Consider the following 19222-nt stretch of genomic DNA (forward strand, 5'->3'; position numbering starts at 1 on the left):
GCCTGGAAATATTTTTGGGTCAGTGTAGCTCATTTCTGTCTTTGTGAATAAAGTCTATGATAATCCAGCAGCTGTATCTGCAGAGCCGAGCAGCCAGGCTCTGATTTATTCTGGATTAATGCTGCTGAGGAGAATCAGGTTTTCATTCTGTGGCAGAACAGCGCCCTCTACCTGTTTAATGCTGAACATAAACAAACTGATTCCTCTCCAGATTTAAGCTCAAGCTCTCGACCATGTTTATTCCAGACTGATCAGATCAGGTACTGGACTGGACTAAAGAGTTTTTGTTATAGACAGAAATGATGAAATCAGATTAGATCAGGTAGTCTAACCTGTTTTTCCTGGTCAAACCTCCAGTTTGTGTTCTTTAAAATCAGAGTAGGATTGAGATAACCTGAAATGTTTATCCTTATCCTGGCAGGAGGCTGATTCCCAGGAAGACGTTTCAGCAATTCAAACAAAACAACAAATGTAATTTAGACATAAAATCAAATATTTTCACTGAAGTTGCTGAACTGCTGCAGGATGTAATTGAAAAGCTGCACGTTAGAGTCTCTGTCCAGAGGAGGAGATTTTAGCACCAGCAGCAATACAACGCCAGTTCAACATTTATCTGGATGGAAAAAACGTGAGCTGTTTTTACAGACTAACAGCTACCTATCATATCCTACCATAGTGCATCATATGACATCATACTGGACCATACTTTAATCCAGTGAAACTCAACCTGTGGCTCTGGAGCCACGTGTGGCTCTTTTGTGATGATTTGTGGCTCTTTTTTTGTCTTAATTTTGAATATTATTCCCCCCAAAAAGCTAAAAAAAAGGAAAATTTGACTTCAGAAATTATCCATTGCAAGCCACATTAATCAGTTTGTTTCGCACACTTACACAGCAGGCTTTATTGTCAACTTTAGTTTTTGTCTGTATATTTCCACTGCCCTAATTTGCATTTTTTTTGCCCCGTTTATCAATTTTTACTGCTTTAAAGCCACTTTTGCTGCTTCTTTTTGCCACTTTTTGCCCATTTTTGCCACTATTATCCAGTTCTTGCCCCTTTTTCCCTGGCTTTTAAATCTTTTATCATACTTTTTGCTATTTTTGCCGCTTTCCACTCATTTTAGCTGCCTTTTTTTGCCATTAAATGCCACTTTTTCTCAAATCTTTGCTATTTTCTGCTTTTTTTCCATTCTCTCACCTCTTGCCCATTTTAGTCACTTCTCACTATTTTTTTGTCATATTTTGTCAGCTGTTGACCATTTTTGCCACCTGTAACTTTTTTTTGTCACTTTTCACTCAGTTTTTGGCATTTTATGCCTACTTTTCCCCTTTTTGAACATTTTGCCCCCTTTAACTTAATTTCATTGCCAATTTAAGCCATTTTTGACACTTTCGCCACTTAGACTGTGGCTCTTGTGAAGGTATTTTTCAACATTTTTGCTCTGGTTGAGCAGGGTTGAGTAACACTGCTTTAATCATATGAGGGACTTTACAGCTGTTTATCTTTTTGTGATTTCTATCAGGATGTAATTTCTACAGCTTTAATTTTACTTTTTCTTGTATCTCTGGTGTTTTGTCTTATTTTCACTGATGTTTAGCGTCCGAGCACCGACCAAGGGTCGGCGAGGACCCTATTGGATTTTGTTTGTCTGAAGAATTCAGGCGATTCAAGGCCCGTTTTCAGGGCCTCAATATGTGTAAAAAGTCCAGTTTTTTTTCTCAAAAAATTGTGCCTTGGGAGAAATAACCATCTGGTGGTGGAACGGTGTAAGTCCATCACGCAGTTTTTTCTGGGGGGCGCCAAAAATGAGATAGGGCTGTGGGTAATACTTACGTGGGATACCTACAGGGGGTTTCTTAATTATTTCATTTTAACATTAGACAGCTGCACAATGAACATAGCACGTTTGAGAAGGCTTTTATTTTGAAATCTTCCATCAGATTGCCTTGTTACTGCGCCACATATATTGTGGGGGTCTCCAACTATCACTCTAAGGTGGAATGAGTCTGTGGTAACAGGGGGCTTCTTAATTATTTCAATTGAAGTTTGGGCAGTAACTCACTGCACGAGTTTGCTTACACCCCACTAAAACACCACAGGGGCCGATGGCCGTGCGCCATTTCTCATTTTATTTCATTTTGTTCCACTTGTGCGATTATTTCCAGTCGTCTGCTCTTTCTGAAGCACTCTGGGCAGCATGTTTCTATGTATAGAAGGTAAAATATGAATACAGTTGAGCAGAAATCTGCATATTCTGCAGGCTGTAATTAAACTCACATGGAAGTGCACTTTAAATGTTGAGAAGGCTCAGTGATATTCAAAAACACAAAGAAAAACAGACCATAAAAGTAAAAACTCCTGCTCTGTAATTTCAATCCTACATTTGTGAGTGAAGAGCCGACGTGTAAGTGATACTTAAAGAGAACTCACACCCACGGTTCTCCTTCCTGCGAAGCCTAACTTTTCATGTCGCTGTTGTTGGAGCTCGTGTGAGAACTTTGTAGGGAACGAATGAAACGCGTGTTATTTTCTGGATTCATGGAGAGAAAACAAATGACTGTTCAGATGATGGCAGTCTGCTAAATTATACAGTTTCACTAACAGCAGGACTCAGAACCTCTGACAAACAGCATCAGCGAGTTTTATTTATGTCTCAGGAATCAGGCAGAGAAGATCAGACTTTGTTTGAAACATCGTTTTTCTTTGGTTAACCCTTCAAACTCCACAGAAGTCTAACCTCGCCCATATTGAAGATAATCAAGAATCTAACTCTAACCTCCACGAAGAGACCTCAGCTCACTAGTGTTGTTCCAGATCTGGACTGTGGAGTCCACCTGGGTCCATAACAATCATGCTAAGAGGGAACACCCCTTTCTACAGCCATCCTTAATCTGCAGCATGCTTACAGAGCCGAGGCCTACTCCTAAAAGTTTACAGACTCTTCAGAAACACTCACTGCCCCCAGCGTTATAATCAGCCTCAGTGAAAGCTGAGGATGCAGCAGTTTTTACTGGCTGTCTGGGCGGGTTACGTGCTGTGTCTGCTGAGTGAAAGTTCACAGCTGCTCTGAAATCGGCTCTAAATGTCAGAGACATTTTTCAAACTGAAACAAACTTTGTCAGCAGTGAGACAAACTCTGTTGGTAAAATAAATGCCACAAGACAAAAACACTTTTCTATCGACAGCCAATTATCCTCCTAAAACAGGCGGCATCGTTTTATAGGAGGGAGGAAATACGATACTTTCAATTAAGGCGATTACCTGAGCCCTAAGTTTACATGTTCACATCAAAGGGAGGGGCCCAACTCACAGGAAGAGAGGGGTAGGGGTGTCCTGATTCTGGGTAGAAAAGAGGGGTAGGGGTGTCCTGATTCTGGGTAGAAAAGAGGGGTAGGGGTGTCCTGATTCTTGTTAGAATAGAGGGGTAGGGGTGTCCTGATTCTGGGTAGAAAAGAGGGGTAGGGGTGTCCTGATTCTGGGTAGAAAAGAGGGGTAGGGGTGTCCTGATTCTGGTTAGAATAGAGGGGTAGGGGTGTCCTGATTCTGGGTAGAAAAGAGGGGTAGGGGTGTCCTGATTCTGGGTAGAATAGAGGGGTAGGGGTGTCCTGATTCTGGGTAGAAAAGAGGGGTAGGGGTGTCCTGATTCTGGTTAGAGTAGAAGGGTAGGGGTGTCCTGATTCTGGTTAGAGTAGAAGGGTAGGGGTGTCCTGATTCTGGTTAGAGTAGAAGGGTAGGGGTGTCCTGATTCTGGTTAGAGTAGAAGGGTAGGGGTGTCCTGATTCTGGTTAGATTAGAGGGGTAGGGGTGTCCTGATTCTGGTTAGAATGGAGGGGTAGGGGTGTCCTGATTCTGGGTAGAAAAGAGGGGTAGGGGTGTCCTGATTGTTGTTAGATTAGAGGGGTAGGGGTGTCCTGATTGTTGTTAGATTAGAGGGGTAGGGGTGTCCTGATTCTGGGTAGAAAAGAGGGGTAGGGGTGTCCTGATTGTTGTTAGAATAGAGGGGTGGGGTGTCCTGATTCTTGTTAGAATAGAGGGGTAGGGGTGTCCTGATTCTGGGTAGAAAAGAGGGGTAGGGGTGTCCTGATTCTTGTTAGAATAGAGGGGTAGGGGTGTCCTGATTCTTGTTAGAATAGAGGGGTAGGGGTGTCCTGATTCTTGTTAGAATAGAGAGGTAGGGGTGTCCTGATTCTTGTTAGAATAGAGGGGTAGGGGTGTCCTGATTCTTGTTAGAATAGAGGGGTAGGGGTGTCCTGGTTCTAGAATAGAGGGGTAGGGGTGTCCTGGTTCTAGAATAGAGGGGTAGGGGTGTCCTGGTTCTAGAATAGAGGGGTAGGGGTGTCCTGGTTCTAGAATAGAGGGGTAGGGGTGTCCTGGTTCTAGAATAGAGGGGTAGGGGTGTCCTGATTCTTGTTAGAATAGAGAAATGATCCCAGTGTTAGAGGACAGATGGATATATGATGTAAATGCTGAATGCTGATGACCTGTCGGGATCTTGAAAGGTGGTTTTATAGGGGTGGGCTTCACCACCACCTCTTGTTCCTCTGTTATCCTTGCAGGGTTTAAATGTATGTCCATAGCTGCTGTTAACTGATCCTCATCAGTCACTAAACAAACTTTCTTCACTCTTGTCTTATTTCCTAGATGTCAGCTTTTCAGGAATTAAAAAAATACGACCGACAGAAACATTCAGCATTTTTCTGATGACTGAGAAAAGTGTCACAAAAGCTGCAGAAAAGCTGAACTTGTGCGACCCAGAGGAAAACGCAGAGTGTTTAAAAGTTTAGAGACGATAAAGTTAGGCGCCTCTACGGAGATAAGTTTCAAATCAGTGACTCCTCTGATCCATAATCACATAAACTTATAAGAATGTCACAGAGACGCTCAGGTACTGTACGGCTCCTGTAGGATTACACACACTCGTCTGCAGCGGGCGGAACAAAAGGTGGAGAGGTAAGCAGGATAAGCTGTGCTGACAGCCAGCAGACACGAGTGAGAGCAGATCAGTCAGCGAGTCCCTGAGCGCTCCCTCTCTCTCTCTCTCTCTCTCCTCACGCTGACACTAACACGACACGACTGAGCCGGTTCAGGATCGGGGCACGGCACAGCCCGCCGTCTCCGTGCTGGGGTTCAGAAAAGAGGAGAGGAAGTGAGGATGGGACGACTCGGCATAAAAGAACCCTGAAGTCAAAAACACTAACGTATGGAAGCCTGGAATGGACAAGTATGATCAATTAGAATTAAAACCTTTATTGTCATCAGGTATACATCAAAACTGCAGTACAGGTTTTTAAACTCAAAGCTTATTTCTTTTGTTATCTCAGGATAATAAAGCTGGTTTAAGAAGTGAACAGAGCACACGTCTGTTAATCACCAGTGTTACTTGTTTTATTATTTTTTCATGTGGACTTTAATTTGAGCTGAGTAGTTTTGCCTCCTTGTTGACACGAGTCAGAGAGTAGCTTCTGATGCAGTGTTACTCAACCAAAGAGCCAAACTGTTGAAAAATAGCCACAATAGAAGAAATAAGAAAGTGGCAAAAATGAGTTAAAGTGGCAAATACCTGGTGAAAAGGGGCAAAATAGGTACAAGATAGGGCTGAATGATTTGGGAAGATAATCTAATTGCGATTTTTTTCACCCAACATTGCAATTTTAATTTAACGTGATTATTCTTCAGGCTCCTCATCTTATAAACCATTCTATACAATACCACACAAAGCTATTCACCCCAGAAATTTATGTCAGATCTCCCAAAATGTACAAATAAATGTTCAAAAACTGTAAGAAAATAACTAAAAGTTAAAAACCTGCTCCACCACCCAAAAAAACAAATCGAATTCCCAAAAAACCTCAAAATAATTCCTCAAATTTTCAGAAAAATACAAAAAAAATTCAAAGCAACTTCTTAGAAATTTACCAATAAATGTCTCAAATTTTCATGAAGTTGCCTAAAGGATTCAAATTCCCACAGAAATTTTTATCGAATTTCCCAAAATTTACAAATAAATGTTGAAAATTTCCATAAAAATATCTACAATTTTCTAACCAAACTTCCAAAAAATTCACATTCCCCAAAATTTACAAATAAATTAATCACATTTTCAAGAAGATATGTAAAACTTTCAAAGCAACCCCCCCCCCAAATTCAAATCAAATTCCTAAAAATGTCAAAATAATTTCTCAAATTTCCGCAAAAATATCTCAAAATTTCTCAGCAAAAATCCCCCAAAATTCCAATCAATCTAACAAAAATGTCTTATTGCAATAATTTTGTCCTATATTGAAAATTTGATATGAATTGTCATGAAGGGAGTGATGATTTTATGGATTTCTGATTTTGAAGAAGACAAAAACATACAAAAACAAGGAAAATAGGAACTTTTGTCAATTATGCTAGAAAATATTGGCACTTGAAAGTTTTAAACTGGTATTTCAAAACACATTTCAGGTCCAAGAAATGTTGCACCCTCTGTGATATGTTGCAGTAGGTCACATTGAGATTTAATCTACATTTCCATTAATTGCCCAGTCCAGGTAAAAGATGGCAAAAACTGTGAAAAGTGATAAAAAAATGTTGTGAAAAGTGGCAAAAATGGGCGAGAAATTATAAAAAAATGAATTGCAGGTGGCAAAAATGACCCAAAAGCAGCAAAAATGAGTAAAAAGTGACTAAAATGGGCAAAAAAGCAGCAAAAAAGTTGGAAAAATGGGCAAGCATGGGAAAAAGTAGCATTTAATGACCAAAAGCAGCTTGAATGGTTGAAAAAGAGGAAAAAGAGGAGAAAATTGGAATAAAGTGGTAAAAAAAGTGGCAAAAAAGGCACCAAAAATAGATCAAAAGTGACAAAAAACAACAAAAAAGTGTCTCTAAACTGTTGACAATTGAGTTTGACAATTGAAGCCTCCTGTATAAGTGTGGGATCGATTAATGTGATTTGAAATAGATATTTTCTGAGGTCAAAGTTTCCTTACTTAAAGTTTTCTGTGGAATAATATTTCAAACATGAAAGAGCCACAAATCATCACAAAAGAGCCACATGTGGCTCTAAACATGTCTGCTCTAAACTGATCTGATGCCTAAGCTCAGTCCTGTCAACGCTTGGTTTGGACTGAATCTCTGCCAGATTGTGATGGTGGAGACTCTCTGGAGCAGCAGGACAGTTTTAACTGGAACTTTCTGATCAGGAGAGTACAGCAGAGCTTCTAACGGGCAGCTCAGTGACTCTAAATGGTTTCATTATTTGTCGGTGGGCTGACTGAGTCGTTGATGGCTGCTTTCTTGCTCGGATCTTGAAAACGACCTCGTCTCCACGTGTCTGACTCGCTCTTTCTTGTCATTTCTCTGCAACTCCACCTTGGTGAGATTTTGGAGCAAGACTTCTCAGTGAGTGACATTTCTCCTCCTGGTAAAAACAAAAATCCTCTTCTTCCCTATCATAAAGGTTTCTCCCTGTAGGGATCGTCTCTGTAAAGCTGTCACACACTGAGGATAATCTCAGTGACGTCTCTGTTCAGACCGTGACTCAGCATCACCCTCTGCATCTTCACCTATAGGTGTGAAACGTCTCACACCTGTTTGACCGTATAGGAACTGTGACGATAACAGAAAGGAATTTCTAATACGACACTAGTAAAGATTAAACTGATGAAATCTAAGTCCTAATCGCCAAAACTGTCATTTTTAAGATGTGATGTCGAGCCTGCACATTCAGCACATTCAGCACATTCAGCACGCCGCTGATAAAAATCAGAGGTAAACTTGAGACGTGTTTCTGACCTTGTGGAAGCTGCCGTAGAAAAGCTTCTTGATTTCAGGCCCTTCAAACGTGACCGTCTGAAACTCTCCTTTGTAGTCGTTGTTGAAGAACGTCAGCGTCTTTCCTCCGTCTGTAACAGACACAAACACGTCAACAGGAAGTCTGACGAGGAGGCTCTAATATTAAAGAGTATTCATTCTTCTCTCCTGTTTGATTCCTATATGGTCTGGAGTTCTCCTCTTTACAGCCCAAAGCCTCGTTCCTACTTTAAAGGTGGTTTTCTTGCTTCTGATCAACATGATAAAATAATCAAGTGTTGTATTTTTCCGTTCATCATTAAGTCACAGCCACATCTAGCCTACAAGAGCAACTATCACACATTCAACATGTTAGCTAGCTAGATAACCTCCCTAAAAATGAGTCTGAGGTTGACATGGAGCAGCGAGCAGCTCAAATATATCATCAAAACTATCAGATTTATCAAATGTTTAACAGCATTCACAGAAAGAGCTTGTGGAGGTGTTACAGTATGTTTTGTTACCATGTTAACTGGTGTTACCCTGCGTATCTGATGAGAATGAGAAACATGAGTACTGTGGTGAGCACAGACACAGGGGGGTGATAATGTCTTTGACAGCTGCTCTCAGAGTTATCAGAGAAGCTCTGACAGCAGGGAGTAAAAGCAGAGAGCAGTTCTCTAAACGTGGAGGTTCTAGTGGTGAGAAGGACTAACTCGCCTGGTTCCACCAGCTGGAGACCTGTGAGGAGAAGCTGACCAGACACTGAGGAACGAGAGGTAGGGATGTGTGACAGGACGATCTCAGACCGTGAGAAGAGCCGCTGAAGCAGATTTTTACTTACTGGAGTCTAATCCAACAACTAGGGCTGGGCAATTAATGGAAATGTAGATTAAATCTCAATGTGACCTGCAATTTTCAAACTGCAGAGGGTAAAATATTTCTTTGGCCTTAAATGTGCTTTGAAATACCAGTTTGATACATTTTTTAAGCAGAGGTGTTAATAATGCAAACATTCAAGTGCCAATATTTTCTAGAATAATAAACAAAAGTTCCTACTTTCCTTGTTTTTTGTATATTTTTGTCGTCGTCAAAATAAGAAATCCATAAAATCATCACTCCATTCATTACAATTGATGATTCAAATTTGCAATACAGGACAAAAAAATTGCAATAATACATTTTTATTAGATTGATTTGAATTTTGGGTGATTTTTTGCTTAGCTATTTTTTAAATTTTTAGACATTTTTGTGGAAATTTGAGAAATTTATTTTGACATTTTTAGGAATTTGGGGCGGGGGTTGCTTTGAAAAATTTAAAGTATCTTCTTGAAAATTTTATATATTTATTTGTAAATTGACTGGAATTGGATTCAAAATTTTTTTCTGGGGGGGGTTGCTTTGAAAATTTAAAGTATCTTCTTTAAAATTTGATAAAATTTTTTGTAAACTTTTTAGAATTTGATTTGAATATATCTGGAAATTTCTTTAGAAAATTTTAGGTATTTTAGGTTGCTTTGATTTTTTTTTTAGTATTTTTCTGAAAATTTGAGGAATTGTTTTGAAATCTTTTGGGTGGTGGGGCAGGTTTTTAATTTTTAGTTATTTTCTTAGAATTTTTAAACATTTATTTGTAGATTTTGGGAGATCTGATATAAATTTCATGGAGAAATAGCTGTGTGTTATAACATAGAATGGTTTATAAGATGAGGAACCTGAAGAGTCATCATGTTAAATTGCAATCGCAATGTTGGGTGAAAAAATAGCAATTAGATTATTTTTCTCAAATCGTTCAGCGCTAGCATCAACCAGTGATTGGTTGCTGGGTCGAAGCTCCAGGGTTTGATTGGAAGCAGTCTAAGCGTTTTGGTCTACTGTGTTGTTCTCATACGTCCAAACAGACTTTGTTTCAGATAAACACACAGACAGAGAAAGTCAGACTCACGGTCCAGGATGACTCCCACCAGTGGCTCGTTGTTCTTGTCCAGGATCTCCCAGATGGCGAACGGCTCCTCAGGAGTGTCAGGAAGCAGTCTGAACAGCAGGGTGATGGTGTAGTCAGACGGCAGGCCTTCAGGGTGGAGGAACCTGGGAGCCAAAGACCAGGTGAGTATCGTGAAGCTCTGATTTACACCATTTATCCAATGATCAATACTGACGGCAGACTTTGACCAGAGAGGTACTTTTGTGCAGTGGTTACCTGGTGGGCTGGGCCAGGAAAGCGTCACTATGTAGGTGGAAACTGGGGAAGGTGTTAAAGGTGCCGGGCACCATGGAGACTCCAGAGACGCTGCTGTAGCGATTCTCCACCAGCCCGAAAAGCTCCATCATACGGAAACCTGAGCATGGACGCAGACGACATTTATAGTTTAGCCAAAAATAAAGATGGAGCTCGTCAACGTTTTTTTAACTTTTGAAGACAGCTCCGGTTAATGTTTAAGTGGATTCAGCTTTGACTGATGATGTTGGTTCCCAACCTGGGGTCTGGGTCTGGGGGTGAAGGGGGGTCCGGGACCCTGTCTACTCTGAGGGTGTCACAATTGGATGTACATGCTTTATGCTTTAAAAAAATCATGAGCAGAAACTCAATTTATAAGGGCCAACCTAAAATATTTAAAAAATGAAGAGAATCTGTTAATTTGAAGCAAAAAGTAAACTTTAGAAAATAAAATAAGATTTGTGAGATTATACAGTTCTTTATTTACAAGAAAATCTTGCAATTTCTGCATTTAAAAGTCTTAAATTTTTACAATAGAAACTCCAAAAATTCAGGTTTTTAAAATCCTCCATTTACAACAGTGTTAAAAGAAATAAATAATGGAAACTGAATGAAAACAGTCGTTGGAATTTTTGACTTTTTAACCTCAAAAACACCAGATACTTGGTTCAATTACATTCACATTTTTTGAAGTTACATTTTTCTATTTCTTCTTGTGAATTATCACCTCTTTAAAGTTAAGAATTCAGAGGTTTTTCTTAAAAAGTAGTGAATCCTCTTCATTACTGTGCTATTCAAGAATAGCCCTGACACACTGTTGTAATAACGGAAAGTTAATATATAAAGATCTTCATTCAAGAACAAGTGTATGTGTTCCTGTCATGTTGGGCTTAGCTTTCTTAGATATGAGTAGGGGGGCCCTGAGGAAAGAAGGTTGGGAACCACCGTCCTACACCATGACACAGGTGAGCTCAGGATGAAGACGTTTCTCCTGTGATAGACTTTGTTTCCTACGTCTTATTTTCCATCACTGTTATTCTTGGTGTCCAGAGAAGAAGCAGGTGTGCGGTCGTACCTGGTGTTGTGCTGCCGCTCATCGGTACGGACGGACACGCTGGAAAAGAAAAAAGATATGAGGTTAAGAAGACGGTGAAACACATGAACTTTTTAAACTTGAAATCTCCTCCTCTGTTGTCTCTCTTGCTGTTGTTTTTATACTTTAGATAATATTCTGGTGTCATTTTACCATAAGTCCACTTGTATTTGTAAGAATGGCTTTTTGTTTTACAGCTGTATAAACGGGTCCTGCAGTTCCTGAACTGAACAGATGAGTGACGATTAAAAAGAATTACTCACACTCAGTAACAAACTGTCTAAAACTTTGTTATCTGTGATGCTGTTGGACTCATTTCTTTACTAAAGTTGATGATCTCCTGATCCTGTTTAGAAGTTGAGGGAAACTTTGCCTTCAGTGTCATTCAGTGATGTTTGGGTCATCACATATTAGCCTGTTGTTGCTAACTGCTAATTAGACTGGTGTTGTGTGTTGTTGAAGATTAGTGATGCTGCAGTGTTTTACCTTGTTTACTGCACAGCTTACATGACTCATGCCTGTCTCCTGACTTTCTGGCATCTAATCCAGTATCTTTGCTTTTAGTCAGCTGGCAGTAGATCGTCGCTATGATCCATGCTACAGTACAGTTTAGTGTCTGCTGCCATCTGCTGGCTTTTATGTTAACTGACACAGACATTACCACTGAGCCACCCTGCAGTCTGGTAACTTGTTTAACTGACTGCAAACACTTCCTCTTCTCTTGTTGTCTGGCAGACTACGCTGCAGACACTTTACAACATGCTTTGTTCATTTGTTTGTTAATATTCACTGAATGCACCCTGACCATTTTCTATGGCGATATTTGAAAACTTTCTTTATATCTGATGAGTTGAAAGTTTGACCCTGACACGAAAAAGCTTCACATCTTTACTCAGAATCAGACTTTGTGAGAAGATGCTGACTCACTGGCCGTGGCTGCCTCACACACGAACGTCACCAGTTTCTCTTCGATCTTCTTGAAGGCGTCCAGGTCGTCCACGAAGAACACGTGTCTGTCGCTGGGTTTACTGGCGATGCTCACAAGCTCGCCGTAGTCGGCATCAGCGAAGCCGATCGCAAACACGATATAGCCTTCACAGGAAGATGGAGAGGGACGGAGGACATTTTACACAGATCTCTTTAATGATTGTGGAGGCCTCAGAACTCCATATAAAATAACGTGGACATTATAAACCAAAAGAAAAAAACTGAAATTTATTAAACATAAAACCACTCCCACCTTCCATCTGCATCTCCTTGGAGACCTTGTTGACGTCGTCCTGGGATCGTCCATCTGTCAGGACCACCAAGACATTTGGGATCCCCCTCCTGACTCCCCCCTCAGGTGTAAAAATGTTCTGCTTCACGTGCTGGATGGCGCGACCTGATTGGACAAACAGACTTATTAATTTAACCCTCAAGTGTTTAAAATTTTATTTTTAATCCTGATTAAAAATCAAACACTGGCAAGAATGTGTCTGTTTCTTCTTATAAATACATGTGTCTATCTTGTTTTTACTGATGCCATGTTTCTATCTTGTTTTTACTGATGACATGTTTTTATCTTGTTTATACTGATGACATGTTTCTATCTTGTTTTTACTGATGACATGTTTCTGTCTTGTTTTTACTGATGACATGTTTCTATCTTGTTTTTACTGATGACATGTTTTTATCTTGTTTATACTGATGCCATGTCTCTATCTTGTTTTTACTGATGACATGTTTCTATCTTGTTTTTACTGATGACATGTTTTTATCTTGTTTATACTGGTGCCATGTTTCTATCTTGTTTGACTGATGCCTCGTTTTTATCTTGTTTTTACTGATGCCATGTTTCTTTCTTGTTAAACTGATGCCATGTTTCTATCTTGTTTTTACTGATGACATGTTTTTATCTTGTTTATACTTATGCCATGTTTCTATCTTGTTTAACTGATGCCATGTTTCTATCTTGTTTTTACTGATGCCCTGTTTCTATCTTGTTTGACTGATACTATGTTTCGATCTTGTTTAACTGATGCCATGTTTCTATCTTGTTTTTACTGATACCATGTTTCTATCTTGTTTTTAATGATGCCATGTTTCTATCTTATTTTTACTGATGCCATGTCTCTATCTTGTTTTTACTGATGACATGTTTCTATCTTGTTTTTACTGATGACATGTTTCTATCTTGTTTTTACTGATGACATGTCTCTATCTTGTTTATACTGATGCCATGTCTCTATCTTGTTTCAACTGATGCCATGTTTCTATCTTGTTTTAACTGATACTATGTTTCTATCTTGTTTCGACTCATGCCATGTTTCTATCTTGTTTCAACTGATGCCATATTTCTATCTTGTTTTACCTGATACCATGTTTCCTTCTTGTTTTTACTGATGTCATTTTTCTATCTTGTTTTTTTTACTGATGCCATGTTTCTATCTTGTTTAACTGATGCCATGTTTCTATCTTGTTTTTACTGATGCCATGTTTCTATCTTGTTTGACTGATACTATGTTTCGATCTTGTTTAACTGATGCCATGTTTCTATCTTGTTATTACTGATACCATGTTTCTACCTTGTTTTTAATGATGCCATGTTTCTATCTTATTTTTACTGATGCCATGTCTCTATCTTGTTTCAACTGATGACATGTTTCTATCTTGTTTTTACTGATGACATGTTTTCATCTTGTTTTTACTGATGCCATGTTTCTATCTTGTTTGACTGATGCCATGTTTCTATCTTGTTTTAACTGATACTATGTTTCTATCTTGTTTCGACTCATACCATGTTTCTATCTTGTTTCAACTGATGCCATATTTCTATCTTGTTTTACCTGATACCATGTTTCCTTCTTGTTTTTACTGATGTCATTTTTCTATCTTGTTTTTTTTTACTGATGCCATGTTTCTTTCTTGTTTTTACTGATGCCATGTTAGTATCTTGTTTTAACTGATGCCATGTTTCTATCTTGTTTTTACTGATGCCATGTTTCAATCTTGTTTTCAACTGATGCCATGTTTCTATCTTGTTATTACTGATGCCATGTTTCCATCTTGTTTTTGACTCATACCATGTTTATATCTTGTTTTTTTACTGTTGGTTTACTTTGATGGTTTATCTGTTTATTCCTTATTTATCTTGTTTTTATTAACAGTTACTCCTTTGATGGGAATGAAGCTGTAACGTTTCTATCTTGTTTTATTTAATGGTTTATCTGTATACTGAAATTTAATCTTGTTTTTATTAACAGTTACTCCTTGTATGGGAGTGGAGCTGTAACGTTTCTATCTTGTTTTATTTAATGGTTTATCTGTATACTGAAATTTAATCTTGATTTTATTAACAGTTACTCCTTGTATGTGAGTGGAGCTGTAACGTTTCTATCTTGTTTTATTTAACGGTTTATCTATAAACTGAAATTTAATCTTGTTTTTATTAACAGTTACTCCTTGTATGGGAGTGGAGCTGTAACGTTTCTATCTTGTTTTATTTAACGGTTTATCTGTATACTGAAATTTAATCTTGTTTTTATTAACAGTTACTCCTTGTATGTGAGTGGAGCTGTAACGTTTCTATCTTGTTTTATTTAATGGTTTATCTGTAAACTGAAATTTAATCTTGTTTTTATTAACAGTTACTCCTTGTATGGGAGTGGAGCTGTAACGTTTCTATCTTGTTTTATTTAATGGTTTATCTGTAAACTGAAATTTAATCTTGTTTTTATTAACAGTTACTCCTTGTATGGGAGTGGAGCTGTAACGTTTCTATCTTGTTTTATTTAACGGTTTATCTGTATACTGAAATTTAATCTTGTTTTTATTAACAGTTACTCCTTGTATGTGAGTGGAGCTGTAACGTTTCTATCTTGTTTTATTTAATGGTTTATCTGTAAACTGAAATTTAATCTTGTTTTTATTAACAGTTACTCCTTGTATGGGAGTGGAGCTGTAACGTTTCTATCTTGTTTTATTTAATGGTTTATCTTTAAACTGAAATTTAATCTTGTTTTTATTAACAGTTACTCCTTGTATGGGAGTGGAGCTGTAATGTTTCTATCTTGTTTTATTTAACGGTTTATCTGTATACTGATATTTAATCTTGTTTTTATTAACAGTTACTCCTTGTATGGGAGTGGAGCTGTAACGTTTCTATCTTGTTTTATTTAACGGTTTATCTGTATACTGAAATTTAATCTTGTTTTTATTAACAGTTACTCCTTGTATGGGAGTGGAGCTGTAACGTTTCTATCTTGTTTTATTTAATGGTTTATCTGTAAACTGAAATTTAATCTTGTTTTTATTAACAGTTACTCCTTGTATGGGAGTGGAGCTGTAACGTTTCTATCTTGTTTTATTTAACGGTTTATCTGTATACTGAAATTTAATCTTGTTTTTATTAACAGTTACTCCTTGTGAGTGGAGCTGTAACGTTTCTATCTTGTTTTATTTAATGGTTTATCTGTAAACTGAAATTTAATCTTGTTTTTATTAACAGTTACTCCTTGTATGGGAGTGGAGCTGTAACGTTTCTATCTTGTTTTATTTAATGGTTTATCTTTAAACTGAAATTTAATCTTGTTTTTATTAACAGTTACTCCTTGTATGGGAGTGGAGCTGTAATGTTTCTATCTTGTTTTATTTAACGGTTTGACGGTATACTGATATTTAATCTTGTTTTTATTAACAGTTACTCCTTGTATGGGAGTGGAGCTGTAACGTTTCTATCTTGTTTTATTTAACGGTTTATCTGTATACTGAAATTTAATCTTGTTTTTATTAACAGTTACTCCTTGTATGGGAGTGGAGCTGTAACGTTTCTATCTTGTTTTATTTAATGGTTTATCTGTAAACTGAAATTTAATCTTGTTTTTATTAACAGTTACTCCTTGTATGGGAGTGGAGCTGTAACGTTTCTATCTTGTTTTATTTAACGGTTTATCTGTATACTGAAATTTAATCTTGTTTTTATTAACAGTTACTCCTTGTATGTGAGTGGAGCTGTAACGTTTCTATCTTGTTTTATTTAATGGTTTATCTGTAAACTGAAATTTAATCTTGTTTTTATTAACAGTTACTCCTTGTATGGGAGTGGAGCTGTAACGTTTCTATCTTGTTTTATTTAATGGTTTATCTTTAAACTGAAATTTAATCTTGTTTTTATTAACAGTTACTCCTTGTATGGGAGTGGAGCTGTAATGTTTCTATCTTGTTTTATTTAACGGTTTAACGGTATACTGATATTTAATCTTGTTTTTATTAACAGTTACTCCTTGTATGGGAGTGGAGCTGTAACGTTTCTATCTTGTTTTATTTAACGGTTTATCTGTATACTGATATTTAATCTTGTTTTTATTAACAGTTACTCCTTGTATGGGAGTGGAGCTGTAATGTTTGAATAAAGCAGTGCTGGCTACCTGAACAGATCCAGTAATCAAACTGTCCTCAGGCCTGAGGGAACGCGGGCAAACAGAGTTTAATTGCATGGTGCAGAACGATGTGATTGAGTGCTCCTACACTCCCTGAACTGCTGCTTCCTGATACAACCAGAGCATCAGTGTTTCCCTGTGTGACATTAGCAGTGGGGCGGCAGTGACACATTGATTCTGTGCAGCCTCGTCCCTGCAGGAGAAAGAAGCTGTGCCGCTTTATAAACGCTGATTAATGAGCGCACGGCGGCACGCTTCCCTACAGACTCCCTCTGATCACACACACACACACAGGCACACACTCCAGATGTAGATATCAATGCAGAACGTGTCTGTTATGATAACATGGTTGACATGAATGTGGGCGTCATCACAGTGTTCCACCTGCTCTCATTTACACTGACATAATCCTCATTTTGATCCTAATATTCAAGGTTCTTATTCGGCTCATGCTCACTCAAACCTAGAAGGCCCAGTCCACATGTAGGTCTGTATTTTCAAAGCTTTCCTCTCCACTTTAGTACACAAACAAACAAACAGCGTTTCAGATCCGTTAAAAATAAACCTCACCGTTCACAGCGTTTCTGACAGGGTTTTACTGTCTCAGTTTGACGTCACTGGTCCACTGAAGATTTTAGAAAAACCTTCTAGAATCTGAGTGAATGAGGCTGTAGGTGGTGTGACGTGCTCTCTCACCTGTCTTGGTGTTTCCTCCCTTGTAGGAGATCTTGTTGATGGCGTCCAGCAGTTGCTCTTTGTCACGATGAGAGTTGAGTTTAAACTCAGTGCGAGCGTCGTCACTGAACTGAGCGATGGCCACCTGACGGATGACAGACACGCAGATGTTAAATAATATTCATCCATCCACTTCATAACAAACAAGAAAAGAACATACCAGCCTTCTCCGCATCAACAAAAATAACATTTTTTGTTACCTTCTGCTGAAACAAAGCACGTCTTTGTCAGAGTGACGTACTTTACTGCGCTGTTGTTGACTCAGAGCAGCTAGGCACACGTCCATTAACCCGTTCTTATTTTCTAAAGTCAGTTTTCATAATCAGACTCAGCTTTTTTGGCCATTTATACTCATGCAAAGAAAGAAACATGCTTCCTTTTGCTCTCAATGTACAGGAATTAAAAATCCAAGAATTTACTTTCTAACCCCCTCAATCAGTCCAGGATCAGACAGCTGGAGCCGTTTTTAGACTTACTATTCGTTTCAGTCTTTAGACAAAAATAGTTTTGATACTTTTTGCACTTTTTGCCTCTCTAACCCAATTGTTTGCCATTCTTTAACTCCTTTAAACCAATTTTCTTGCCTGTTTCATCCATCCATTATCCATTTTTGCCACTTTTAACCCATTTTGATAAACTTTTTTTCCTTTTATACTAACAGTTCGCCACATTTTAACCTCTTTTAACCACTTTTCCCGTAAGTTTTTGTCCCTTTGTGCCACTCCACTTTAGGATCTTATTAATCCACTCTTAACCACTTTATCTTGCATTTTTTGTTTCAACACATTTTTTTTAAATATTTACTAATAATGGCTGACAAGTGAATTTCCATTAAAACAGACCAAATGTTGTCGTTCTAAAATTATTTGAATATTAACTGTTTTTTAACAGCTGCAGACATTTAAAGCCAAAAGATGCTCTTAAAACCACAACATTTTCTTTTCCTGCTTCTCTGAATTCAGTGGCTTTCTGGGGCCAGACAGGAAGCTTTGGGGGCCTTATTTGGACCCCGGGCCACCAGTTGATGATCCATGGTATAAGCTGTTTTGTAAATAATGATAATGTGAAAACATGATAGCCTCAGTGTTAACTTCTACTGATTTTTTGCAGAATTAAGAGTAACTGATATAAAGTTAGTTTTTGATCATCTGTGCCCACCTCCTGTTATTTAGGTCCTGGTCTCTTCTCCCTCCTAGCCCTTTGTTTTCACATCATTTCTGGGTTTCTATGTCCTAATGCTGATGATCACATCTCCATCAGGACATCAGTGAGGTTTACCCCCTTCATCCTGTCTGTTACCTGTGTGCCATCAGGTCCGATCTGGTCTAAAGCTCCAGTGGTGCTGTGAAGAAACTTGATGATCTTCTGGAAGTTTTCATCGCCGATACTCCAGGAACCGTCGACCAAGAAGACCAGGTCAGCTTTAGCAGCTTTACACACTGGTGGAGACACAGAGACAGGGTGATGAGGAGGAGGAAGATGACTTAGTGAAGCTGCAGTTTCACACCTTAAAATCAGCTTTTGAAGTTGTTTCCAGAGTCTGATTTTTATCCCTTATACAGATCAACAGATGTGGCCTTCATTCTGATAGATTTCCACTCCTTTAATGAAGCAGACCTTTAGATTAGATTTAAAGTCTTCTGAGTTAATAAATGAATAAGTGGAGAACTCATTAAATATAGAGCAGCCTCAGTCCACCCAGCCTCTCCTTCTTTCCTCTAATAAAATCCGATTAAGGGTCAGTTTGAGCCGCATTGATCTGCTGCTTTAGTTCTGTCTGCAGCTCTTTGTTTACTGCAAAAATCCTCCCAAACCACGTTAGAGGAAGAAACTGGTTTTCTTCTCTGTGCTGCTCACATTAATCAAGTTTTCTGAGGGGAAAAGTGCTGATATAGATTCAAGCCTTTTCTGTTGAATATGAAACAGAGGTGTCGAGGCAGTGATGAATAAAAATGACTGTGGATGACAAAGAAAGGATGGTGA

The 19222-nt window shown here is 38.4% G+C and overlaps 1 protein-coding gene across 3 annotated transcripts in view; it reads right to left on the bottom strand.

The window, feature by feature from the left end:
* LOC121523988 (collagen alpha-1(XIV) chain-like) overlaps positions 1 to 19222 on the bottom strand; it is a 269909-nt gene that overhangs the window by 60060 nt on the left and 190627 nt on the right. For all 3 annotated transcript variants that reach the window (XM_041809125.1, XM_041809124.1, XM_041809126.1), the window contains exons 26-33: positions 18539 to 18678; positions 17201 to 17324; positions 12325 to 12468; positions 12012 to 12176; positions 11067 to 11105; positions 9974 to 10112; positions 9719 to 9861; positions 7777 to 7886 (exon numbers count right to left, since the gene is read on the bottom strand). In XM_041809125.1, coding sequence (XP_041665059.1) covers positions 7777 to 7886; positions 9719 to 9861; positions 9974 to 10112; positions 11067 to 11105; positions 12012 to 12176; positions 12325 to 12468; positions 17201 to 17324; positions 18539 to 18678 — 1004 coding nt within the window. The remainder of the gene's footprint in view (positions 1 to 7776; positions 7887 to 9718; positions 9862 to 9973; positions 10113 to 11066; positions 11106 to 12011; positions 12177 to 12324; positions 12469 to 17200; positions 17325 to 18538; positions 18679 to 19222) is intronic.

The sequence above is a fragment of the Cheilinus undulatus genome, linkage group 16 (assembly GCF_018320785.1).
Source record: "Cheilinus undulatus linkage group 16, ASM1832078v1, whole genome shotgun sequence".
NCBI lineage: Eukaryota > Metazoa > Chordata > Actinopteri > Labriformes > Labridae > Cheilinus > Cheilinus undulatus.